The 12,286-nt window shown below is 31.8% G+C and overlaps 1 protein-coding gene across 1 annotated transcript; it reads left to right on the plus strand.

The window, feature by feature from the left end:
• The first annotated feature begins 2,392 nt into the window (after positions 1 to 2,392).
• LOC137837946 (zinc finger (Ran-binding) family protein) lies at positions 2,393 to 9,227 on the plus strand. Its single transcript, XM_068647131.2, has 8 exons — positions 2,393 to 2,804; positions 3,570 to 3,687; positions 4,039 to 4,403; positions 5,143 to 5,259; positions 5,637 to 5,762; positions 8,397 to 8,489; positions 8,647 to 8,745; positions 8,832 to 9,227. Exons 1-8 carry the CDS (start codon positions 2,461 to 2,463, stop codon positions 8,947 to 8,949), a joined length of 1,380 nt encoding a protein of 459 aa, XP_068503232.1. The 5' UTR covers positions 2,393 to 2,460; the 3' UTR covers positions 8,950 to 9,227.
• The last annotated feature ends 3,059 nt before the right edge of the window (positions 9,228 to 12,286 follow it).

The following is a 12,286-nucleotide window of genomic DNA, read 5'->3' on the forward strand; positions in this document are numbered from 1 at the left end:
AAAAAAATTATTAGAATAAGTTTTTACCAGTTTTTTTACATAATAAATAAATTTTCAGTTTAAATTATATTATAATATTATAATATTAAACTAATATCCGATCATAGAATTCTTAACGGTATAATAATTATGTTGAATGAAAGAAAAATTATTATGATAAAATCAGTTTTTCACTTTAAAATAAATATCACAAAATTACTCTTGAATTAAATGTGAAATAGTATGGGAGGTTACTTAAATTAAACTAGATCCGATTTATTTCAAAAAAAAATAAAAAAAATGTTTGTTTACCATAAAATTTCAATATGTAGAAATAAACTTAACTTTGATTTTTAGAATTATAAGTATTAACCAATTTAGTGCTTCTTGTAGCATGATGGTGTTAATATTCTCTAAAAGATTAATTGATTTAATTGCTGATAAGGAAATATTAAGTTAAAAAAATGTGCTTTTTATTTAATTATAAAATGTAGTATTACTTAATAGATAAAATATTTTATTTATATTTAAAATAAATAGTAGTTTCATCTTGAACATAAAATAAATGTTATGAAACTTTGGTCCAGCCACACCAAATTAAAAAATAAAGAGAATTCTCAATCTCAAAATAATAATTGTTAAAGGAAACATTATAGGCAAGAGTAAACTTAAAAATATATGGTTACAAAACTAATGTAAAGAATGTAAGGATTTATAATAGTTTTAGAATATGGAATAACTAAAATTACAACTCACTATTTTTTATGTGAAAAATTCATCTAATCATCATTTATTTTGTTTCTAATGATTATTTTTTTTAAAAAATACTTTTATATGTCTTTTCTTTATATTTCTAACATATTTTTTGTCGGATTGACGATTGGAGACTGAGACCATCGTTGTACTTTAAGAGTGGGTAAAATAAACTTGTCCAATCATTTTGTTTAGAGTAAGGTTTTTTTTGCTAATTTTTCCTTTAAGATAGTTTTGAGTTTTCATGTTTACCTAGATATAGATGTTTTGCATCTTGTTGTTGTGGCTTTAGGAATAGTTTTTGTTTGTTTATAATGATGTGTTTAGATTATTGATAAGAATTATTTGGTGTAGGTTATACTATCCTTGTTTTCTTTAAGAGTTAGAGTTTTTTGTGAGTACTAATATTTGTTATCACGTAAGGAATGTTAGTTTTATTATCTTTCAATAGAACTTTAGACAAATGTAATGCTACACCTAGGGCACGAAAGTGCATACCATGATTCTTTTGTCTGACGATAATTGCATGCATTGCACGATGTATATGAGGAAGTAGATCGTTATCCCGACAATAATGAGTCAAAGCTAGTATTTGCAGTGAATCTCCCTATTAAATAATCATGTATTACAGTAGGAACGCCTAATTCTTTGACAAATACAACTTTTTTTTATCATTTCTCTGCATGTACCCGCAATCGCATTCAAGTAATGCCCGTTGATTTCACCTGTTTTAGCCTGTGCTTTTATAAATCGCTTCAATACAAAATAAGTATGTTAGAGAATCTGAATGTGAAAGTGACGTGGTCATAAATTTCAAATTTCTCTTGCAGGAATATTATTTGATACAAATTGTTTTAATCTATCTTTTTTGAAAGCATAGAGATAATAAATTTTGATTTTGATAGTTTGGTATTTAAATGTTGATTATGATATTGAAAATGTTCTTAAATATTGTTCAGATATGTTATGTAAAAAAAATACTTTGGGTGAAGAATTGAAATTTAGTTAATTTTGTATACATTTTTGTTTGATATTTTCGTTAAAGGTACAAATTTTCGCTAAAGGTACAAATTTTCACTGAAGCAAAAATACAACATGAAATTTACACTGCCCTTAAGAGCAAAAATGAAGTAGAAATTGTCTTTCTCTCAGATTTATTATCTTATTAATCAATTTGATTTTCATTGTAAGGTTTTGTATAATAAGTCATGACTTGGACACACTTTTCAAATGATGTGTTTGTTGAACACATGTATAATATATATCAGTGAAGTGTCAAATTCAAAAATGATTTATTAAATTTTTCACAATTCTAATATGATTTTAACACAATTTAAAAAAAAATACATTAATTTTTTAAAAATTCAAATTTATTGTATAAATTTTTATTATAACTATAAAAATAAAAAATAAATCTTTTTAATATATAAATTCATGTCTATGTCCTACATTTTAAAAATTATACATATTTTTATGTATATATCGTATCAGTGCTCTACATTTTAGAAATTATACATATTTTCGTGTCTATATGGTATTTACAGTTCACAATAAGTTTCTATATTTGTTATTACTTTTAGATTTTTAAGAAAATTTAAATAGCAGTTAAATAATATAACCAATTTATTATTTATTATTTGTTATCCCCTAGCTTAAAACCCTGCAACTGTGTTCCTTCCATTGAGATAAACCTCAGCTCTGAAAGAAAGGAGAAAGCATAACAAAACAATGTCAGCTTCTAAGCTTGGACTGTACGGAATCGGAACCGCACTATTCCGTACCCATCGAACCGTACCTGTAACTGTCAATTCTTCCTTTCTCTTCTTCAAACCTATTCCCTTCACGCCACCGCAATTCCTCCGCCGCATCTCCTCCTCTTCCGCCGCCGCCGAAACCCTACCCTCCGTCGACCACCCCTGGCCGGAATGGGTCTCCTTCGTGGACCGCTTGAACGCCAAAGGCTACCTCTCCAAATCCTCCTCTTCCGACGGCACCGTAAGCGTTTACACCAACATCAACTCTCTCAAGGAGGCTTGCCTCAGCTTCGGGCGCGACCGTTACGACCTTTTCAAGTCCGTTCGTCTCCTTGTCCCTTTTTAAATTTCGGCACGTGAAATTTGAACTTGTTAGGGATTGGTTTGGGTAGAATTCTCTTTAAACACTTTTACAATGTGAAAATGAGAAGGAGAAATGATTTGTGTTGCTCCATGAGCTAAACTTTGCTAGCTAGCATGTAGGTTAATATCTAGAAACTTTTTATTCTCTTTACTTTTGTCTCTTAAAAGTATTTATGAAAACTTTAGTTCAAACAAACAAGCCCTTAGTTTAATTTGTTTGGTGATAAATGGGGGAATTAAGAAGCTGATGTTATTTCTGGTGTTGTTTTTAGGGTTCTTATCCTTAGAGAAGAAAAAAAAGAAATGAGTTAAGATTAGTTTATGCATGATATAACTTTTCTAAATTTGTATTTTTAAGCTAATTTTAATCTAGGAAGAAGTTCATTTCATTTTTTCTTATTTTTTGTATGTCCAAATATCCCCTTATTAAAATTGACTATGTAAGAATTCATGATGAGAATGTAATACGTATATATGAGGTTATTATAGCATAAGGGAGTGCTAGGAACACAGTCTCTTACCTATTCTCTCTTACTGATTAAACGCATTGTTTTATTTTATTAACATTTATTGAAAACTTTGAAATCAGAATATTTTATTGCATAAAGACATGAGATACACAATTTTGTAATTTTCAATAAACTTCAACTAATGAGTGTCGTTTAAAAGGATGTGTAATGTGTTTTTAACATTTCTTTTGTTAATTGTTATGGTATGCAGGTTGCTGCCAATGAGCGATATTCAAGCCGTTGTTGAGGGAGGCTGCCCTAATCTTCTCCGTAAAGCTGTTAATTCGGCTAAGAGGCTGAGAGCACACCTGCAATTAGATGAAGGGGATGTATGTGTGTTAGTGCATTTTCTTTAATTTTTCGAAAGAGAAGTATTTATGGTCCAAATGTATTGGTTGCATTTTTTGCAAGTAGTTTATTATTGTGTGAATGAAAATCTCATGCTGGTCTCGGAAATAGTAGTGCTGATTTTACTCACTAATGAAATGCGAGTGTTGGATAGTGTATTCTTAGTATTTCTTCTAGTTAAAGCAGCAAGATGTTAAATGTTGTCATCCGTTAGTATTGGTCAATGTATGAGATCAGGTTTTATTTTCTTATTAGAACTTTTTTTTCTGCATGATTTTGAGGTGGTGTTTTGATTCCCTGTGGTCTGACAAGGTACGTTTGCTTTCATCCAGGTTTGTGGGGCTTGCAACCTACGAAACTCCTGTGATAGAGCTTATGTGATTCTAAAGAATTTTGAAACTGATGCTCGAACTGTGGATGTAGTTCGAATACTTTTGTTCTATGCACTAGATCCATTTGTCATTTCTGGAGGAGGAGACAAACCATCTGGCCGAGAAGTTGTTGAATCATCTGCCAGAAAACTTCTCTGTCAGCTGATTGAGTTGAGTGAATCCCCCACTCCCCCTCCTGCTCCTGCACTTGTTCGTTCAAAGCCTACTGTGCGGGATGCTGCGGGAGAAGGCCAGTCTCTACGTGTTACAAGTAATCAGTTGTCTAAAGATGTTGAGATGAAGAAAGGTGACTGGATATGTCCAAAGTGAGTTATTTTCGCTCATGGAATCATCTTCTTTGTGTGTAGTAACTTCTGCACCTGAATCCGTGAACTTTCAGTTTATACGTTTTCACGTTAAATTTGAAAGGAATTGCTAGCAGAAGTAAATTTTCTCCATCCTCTAGGCACTTTACTTCAGAAATCAAGCAAGTGATCTATCATCTATATTTTCCCCTCAACTTTTACTAGGATAATAGCTACTAGATATTATAGATATAAAGCTTTAAAACATGCAGTGAAAATTGTACTTTTGTCTGGCATAATATTTGTTTTATGTTTGATTGTTTTAAATGATAGTATTCTTCTAGAAGCATTTTTGGCCGTGAGATGAGTGGATTTGTGTTATAATTATATCCATTTTGTCTGTCATACTAGTTTTCCCCCCAGTGTGATAGTTTTTAGTCATAATACTTATTTAGAAGAATTGTTGACCTGTGGGAAGAGTGTATTTGTTTTATATCCCTTTTGTGAATGATCCAAGTTTATTTTCTGAGTGATAATTTTCAGTGATGGTAGTCAATCGGAAGTATTTTTGGCTGGTGGATGATTGGATTGATTTTATATCCCTTTTGTCAGTAATGTACTTCTTCCTTTTCATGAATATTGATGATTTAGCTTTCAACAGATATCCCTTATAGTGGAAATGCTACATGTTTGAATCTTAAAGTAGATCTCAGCTTCTTGATAATTCACTGTTAAGAGTTTTATCCAAAATTTCTTGCAGATGCAAGTTTATGAACTTCTCCAGAAATACCCAATGCCTGAATTGTAAAGATGATAAGCCTAAGGATATTAACCCCCCCGCTGTTCAAATGAAGCAAGGGGATTGGACCTGTCCAGAGTAAGTCCTCTAGTTGCTTACTAGCTTTTCTCACAAGCCATAGTCAATTTCTGTGTGTTTGTCAGCTTCCTTTTCAAAGAGAATGTGATAACATCAGTTAATTAAAAACAATCGAACTCAATGAAGTGCCTCTGAACCTCTATTTTGAATTTTTGTCTTACAAGTTTTATTTGTTGTTCTGTTCATATGCATTTATGCATGTCAAACTGAGTAGTATTGATTATGTCCTCATCAAGTATCTTAAATGACTTGTATTATAAGATTTTTATTTTATTTTTCCTATTTTTGTATTGATGCTGTCTTCAAATACATGTGTTAAATTACCCCTTATTTATATCTTCTGGTCTGCTGATGGTTGCTCTTTGGTTCTATTACAGATGCAGTTTTTTAAATTTTGCCAGAAACACACAATGTCTAAAATGCAAAACAGAGGGGCCAACAAAGGAAGCCAATACTATTACTAATGAAGTTGAAAGAAAAAAAGGAGATTGGACTTGCCCACAGTGAGTTCTCCGTTTCACTGACAAGGAAAACCCCATAGATCATATTTTTAGTTTCTGATTGTTATGATAGAAGATGCATCAATTTCATGTCAATAATTCGAATTTTGATAACTGTTGGTAAATTTAGACAATGATATAAACTTTCAGCCATCACTATGATAATCATTTTACTAATGTTTTTATATTCTGTCCCCATTCTTTTCTTAAATATCTTTCATTTTTTCATTCTTCATTCTCATTAAATATTTAGTTGTTATAAAATTTTATAGTTCTAGGAATGCAAAAGACTTGAAGAACTTGAGGGAGAATAGGAACCACGTGAAGAAAGGTTCGTAAAACTTTATTGAGATGAAGAGAAGAATTACAAGAAATTATTGAATCAATTACAAGACATCCTAGAAGATCATAGTTGTCTTAAATAGCAAAATTAACACAACTAATACATAAATGGATTTATCCTCCAAGCTACTAAAATGTGGCAGCTTACTAAATCAGCCTAAGGGACTAATAGCTTCACATATTTCCTAACATAACCCTTCCCTTGAAAGAATCCTTGAACCCAAGGATGGAAAGCAGGAAATTTCTTCTTCAAGTCATAGTAGTATTCTCAAGTTGCATCCTCTGGGAGATGGTGTGTTTCCATTTCACAAGCACTTTAGTAACTGGCATTCCTCTTCTTCTGATTGTCATACCATCCGGAATAGCTTTAGGCTCCTTTTTAGCAAAAACATCTTCCCGCTGGTCAGTAGTAGTAACCAAGTTGCCCACATGTTTTTTAAGTTGAGAAACATGGAACACATTGTGAACCTTACTATGAGCTGGGATGTCAAGCCTGTAAGCTACAGTGCCAATGCAGTCCACAACTCTAAAGGGACCAAAATACTTAGGACTTAGCTTGGAGTTGCCCGTAAATGCCATGGATACTTGTCTATATGGGTGCAACTTTACATAGGCAAAATCTTCTGTCTTGAATTGTCTGTCACTCCTATGCTTATCAGCAACTTGTTTCATCCTTTGTTTGGCTCTTTTAAGTGGAACTTGATTAACTTCATCATCTCTTCTCTTTTGATCAAGCTCCTACCCACCAATTCCACTTTTGATTCTCCTGGAAGGTAAGGAAGATTGAGTGGAGCTGGCTGTCCATACATTATTTTGTAAGGAGTAGCTTTAGTAGCAGTGAGGTAGGAGGTATTGTACCACCATTCAGCTAAGGGCAGCCACTTTGACCACTTGTGACGGGTATCATTACACATACACCTCAGATAAGTTTCCAAGCATATATTTACTACCTTAGTTTGACCATCAGTTTGGGGATGGTAACTAGATGAAAGCTGAATCTGTACCCCTTGTATGCTGTGCTTGCTTCTATGTAAGTACTGTTTACAATGACAAAAAGGTGAGTGAATGAGGCGTTTGTATATGCTAATTTGCAAAGAAATGGAGTTCTTGGTTGTTATGAGAAGAAAGAAGGGAAAAGCCAGCTGGCATAGGAGTGCATTATGAATTTGCTTGTGTTTGTTTATTTCATTTTGTGCATATTAAGTTCTTCATATGGATTAATTAGGCAACAATTTTCTAACAATAGTTTTTTCAGATGGTTGAAAGATTTAAAAAAAGGAAAGTATTATATGGTAATAAATAATACAATTAATTTTTTACTCTCGGCCAAAAGCCACTAGTTGCAATTTGGGGTCTCCCAGTTTTTATTGACCATTGACAAGGTTAATAAATAAATGTTATTGACTAATGGCTTCGCATATTTCCTAACATTTTGTAAAGATTCTTTTATTTGCTATAGGGTCCTTTTATTTAATATGACTTTTTTAATTAATTCATATATTTTTTTACTTACAAATATCAGAGTATGTTTCTAACATTTGTTAAAAGTACCATTTAACTTGTGTCATTTATCCTTTCACCGGAATATTTGCATTGTCTTGGACAGCTGCATTTGGCACTTATGGATAATGTTAGGTCCCTCAATTTTGTATTAATGATGAAATTCCTCAAAGCCTCAGTTTTACAAGTTCTTTTCCAGCCAAACTCATCCATATGATTGTATTGTGCAATCACTGGAATACACAACCTCGTGATTTAATTATTGTAATGTATTGTAGACTTGATTGTATGTTAAACCCCATATATCTAATCTGTTGTTGCTGCAGTGTAATCTGTTTTTGCTGCAGGGTAATCTATTTTATTCATTTTATTGCTATGTTATGGTTTACATGTGTAGGGATTAAATTTTGGTCATTAGGAAATAGGGTATTTTAGTGGCCATATATTATGGTTTGAATTTTAAATTATTGAATCGCATCCTTAAGAATTATCCCCCTTTCTTTATTTTTATCGTAAATCATGAACTTTAGTTACTATCTGCATTATGTAATGTAAACACCTTACAATAATGCTATTGATAGTTTATAGGTTCTTTAAGACTCTTTTATCCATCTCAAGCAAAACCTGCAAATCACAGTAAAGTTTTAGCTAATAGTAGTTACAATTTCAACATGAGCAAGAACACAATTTATATTACATTATGACTATTGATATCCAAGTTTAGCAGTAGATGACTAGAATTAAGGACCTTTGAACAGTTAATATACAGTTGGATGAACGCTTTTGTACATGCAGATGTGGGTTCATGAATTATGCTAGGAACACGAAATGTCTTCGATGTCCCGAGACAAGGCCTAAGAAACATCCTGGGGATTGGAATTGTACCAAGTAAGAGTCATCTTTTTTCCCACCATGAAAACACCTTGTTTCCCGTCCTACTTTATCTATATATGATTTTTTCCATTATGCAAGGAGCATATAATCAATATGTTGACACATGTGGTAAACATTTCGTTCTATTTCATGGATGTTCCTATGTATGTAGGTGTGGATTCATGAACTTTGCTAGTAAAATGAAGTGTTTGCATTGTCAAGAGCCAAACCCTAGTTCCAAGAAATATCCTGGGGATTGGGGTTGTCCCAAGTAAGTCCGTTGTTTTACTTCCTTCTCTCCCCACCTTATTTTCTTGCATATTTAAAGTTTGTCTATTCTTGCATTACTTTCTGTAGATGTGATTTCTACAATTATGCAAGAAATTCGGCTTGCCTGAAGTGCAACAACGAACGCCCCAAAGAACAACCAACTATGGACTCTAATGCAGATCATGAATGGAGACGATCAAACTGATAAGGAAAAAAAATGCCATCAGGATTTTTCACACAGGGAGGGGGAGGTCACAGTTTTGATCTTGACTGTAACAAATATCTTGTTATAGAAGCACTCACTCTCCACCCATTCTTCTTTCTCAATCTCCATATTGATGTTATGCTAAGTGCTTCTTCACTTTCCAAAACGCCAAAAAACCATTAGCATACTCTTAAAGTTATATGGTTGGTTGAACATGATTGTTTTCACGTAATCATTTATAGATCTAAAAGCAAATTTGCAGAGATGGAATCTTGATTGTAGCATTGTTTTGTTTCAGATCGAATCTAACCCAAGGGAAATATGAATACATTCCAACCAAAAATTATGAACATCATAATTTTAATAAACATGGACCATGCATTTTACCCATTCCAATGTCACATCAGAAGTTACAAACAGTAGCTTGTTATTTCTCTTACTTGAAGTGATCTTGTATTGTATGGTATTTTTTGCAGAAGCAAGTATCCGAAGATTATAATTATGAAGGAAACTTGGTAAGACACACTTGTAGTATGAAAATCACTATCATGTTAAGATTTTCTCCATTAACATCAGTTTCAACAATGCTCACATTTCCATGGAATTTTCAATTTTTTTGTCGTTAATATTTTTTTTTTGTCTCGAAGACATACCAAGAACTCAAGTTGTTCTATTATTTATAGATCTTAAACATTATCTCTGAGAATTGAGCAAGCAATAACTGCTAGAAGATTAATAAAAGTCATTAGAAAGACAAAGTTGACACAGTGAGATCATTTATATTAACCCTTCTATCATTTAACAAATACTGCAATAAAAATTCAGTTTCATAGGGAACAAAAACTGATATGGCAATCAAAATGTAGAAAAGTGTTCGGAACTTAGGCACTCTAATCTTCTTATAGCTGCTTAAGGGAATTTTGATAATAAGAAACACATTATACGAGTTTTATATATACAAGTATTGGACCATCTATCAGCTAATGTTTTTAAAAGTTAAAAATTTGTAATGAAGTTGTAAACATAAATAGTTCTGAAAGATAAACTGAAACCTAGAATTGGTAATGTTATATTTGTTTCTTAGTGAGTAAATGTAAAATTGTTTTATATATAGAAAGTTCATATATCACTAAGTTCTTTTTGGAACACAAGAAAGGAAACAAAAGAAATGTAGAATAATGTCTTTATTTGTTTTTGAATTGTTTTCACAAGATACATCTTTAGAAGTATCAAAGCTTTTCTTAGATGAGCTTTCACTCAACACAAAAGTTTGAAGCAATGGTTATTTTTCCAAGACCTATGCAAAGAGATCAAGATGAGACATAGAACACAAGTACTTTACATTTTTCTATCTTTCTTAAGTTGCTAGTGTTCTTTGTGGTGAGCTAAACCTTAATGTATCTTAACAAGGTGAAGTTACTATGTGGGCTTAAATTGTCCTCTTTGAGAGCTTTTTGTTGGCAATTGCTTCCTGCACCCAATCAATTGTGACTGGCACCCGACAAACTTTTTAAAATCCCATTATGCCCTTGTCTTGCGCAGAACAACAACAACAACATTACGGAAAAAATTATCCGCAAGTCAAATGTCTCTTGTGGATAAAAATATCCGGAGGCCATTCTTCCACAACTGCGGATAAAAAAATCCGAAAGTCAAGTGCTCAACTACGGATAAAAATATCCAGAACCCAGTCCTGAACTGCGGATAAAAATATCCGAAACGCAATAGTAAATTACGGATAAAAATGTGCGAAGCTCAATAATGAATTACGGATAAAAATATCCGGTAGGCATGACAGAGTACCTTTCTCTGACGATGGTTTCTTCTCCGACTTCAGAAGCTGACGGTGGTGGCTGCTGCTCTGCCTGCGATGATGAAGCTCACTGATGGTGAAGGAAACCAAGGGAGACGACGACCGTGGATGACGGTGGCTGAGGGTGGCTACGACTAGCTGCAGCTGCTGCTTCAAGCACAAATGAACAAGAAAAAGAATAGGATTGGGTGCATGAGATTGGGTGCCTATCACATTTTAAGATTCATTAAGGGTAAATTGGACTTTTCCTATGTGTGATTGGATGCTAGTTAAAAATGATATGGTGCAGGGAAAATCTGCCCTTTTTGTTTCTTCTTGCTTTTGGGCTTAAGTAAATTGCTAATTGTTTACGTAAACTTTTTCCTATTTTAAATAAATTTCTAATTTGGAATGTTCTATAGTCAGTTCTTTATATTCGATGATTTAGAATAATAAATATTAATAAATGCATACTTTTGTCTTATCTTGAAGTGTGTATTTATAGGATTAAGATAAGTATATGGTAGTGAATCTAATTTAGCACGAAGTAACGAAAGACAACTTTGAGAAAAATACTTCTCGATTTCTTGTGTATTCGACTAGACTTCTTGAATGATTTCGATTATATATTTTGTAAGACGTTCGGTCATGAAATATCTAAAACTAATAAAAACATAATAATTTTTTTTTTTTAAGTCTAGATCAAAATCAACAATTAAAATTTACAATAGGAATTTTTTTTTTTATCCTTTAAGGTGAACATTTTCCATGTAATGAGTGATAATTAATAAACTAAAACTAAAGTCAAAGCTTGATGAAGAATCTAGAACAACATCCTTCCACTTTATTTTAATAACTAGATAAATCTTTGTATTAATTTATTATTGAAAAGTCAATTATAGCTAATGCATAACATCTATGTTTATCATTGTTTGCTAAATGTATTTAAAGATATAAATTAAACTTGATTAAAACTAAAATATGAAAAACCACTTATTTTTATATTCCTAAAACATTATAGAAAAAACATTTCATATGAAAAGCATTTGAAGATGAAGTATATTGATTGGTGTAACTTAAGTTTTAATTGTATCATGTCTTGTTGTTTGGTGTAATTCATGTACTTTAAATATCCACTTTAATAAATAATTATAAAAAATATTTTTAAGACAAAAATATATTTGGAGTTTTGATTTACCTTTTGTAAGTCTTACTGTGTCACATTTATTAAGATCTCCTTGTAACTTTTACTCCAATGCAAGGTCTTATTAAAACTCACATTTTAATAATTTTTTATTTAGTTGTTGGTAGAAAAAGATGTTTTTCAGATAAAAAAAATATTTTATTTTCATGACCAAAAATCATATTTCAAATCTAGTATTTTAAATTTTATGTAATGTGTGCTACTCTAATCGAGAGTCTTATAATACCTAAGTCTTAAACTTAATAGAGATGTCCTTATTTAAAGACACAATGTCTCAAAAAATATTGAGGTCTTAATCCTATGACCTTTGTATTGAAAATGCCTCAAACTTTCAAAAACAT

The sequence above is a fragment of the Phaseolus vulgaris genome, chromosome 4 (assembly GCF_051622355.1).
Source record: "Phaseolus vulgaris cultivar YP4 chromosome 4, ASM5162235v1, whole genome shotgun sequence".
NCBI classification, from domain to species: Eukaryota; Viridiplantae; Streptophyta; class Magnoliopsida; order Fabales; family Fabaceae; genus Phaseolus; species Phaseolus vulgaris.

What these genes read in the sequence shown, in the direction of transcription:
- LOC137837946 (XM_068647131.2), top strand. Translation starts at nt 2,461, where the DNA reads ATGTCAGCTTCTAAGCTTGGACTGTACGGAATCGGAACCGCACTATTC. An exon ending in TGCAATTAGATGAAGGGGAT is followed by an intron (nt 3,688 to 4,038) that starts GTATGTGTGTTA and finishes GCTTTCATCCAG; the next exon opens with GTTTGTGGGGCTTGCAACCT. An exon ending in GGTGACTGGATATGTCCAAA is followed by an intron (nt 4,404 to 5,142) that starts GTGAGTTATTTT and finishes AATTTCTTGCAG; the next exon opens with ATGCAAGTTTATGAACTTCT.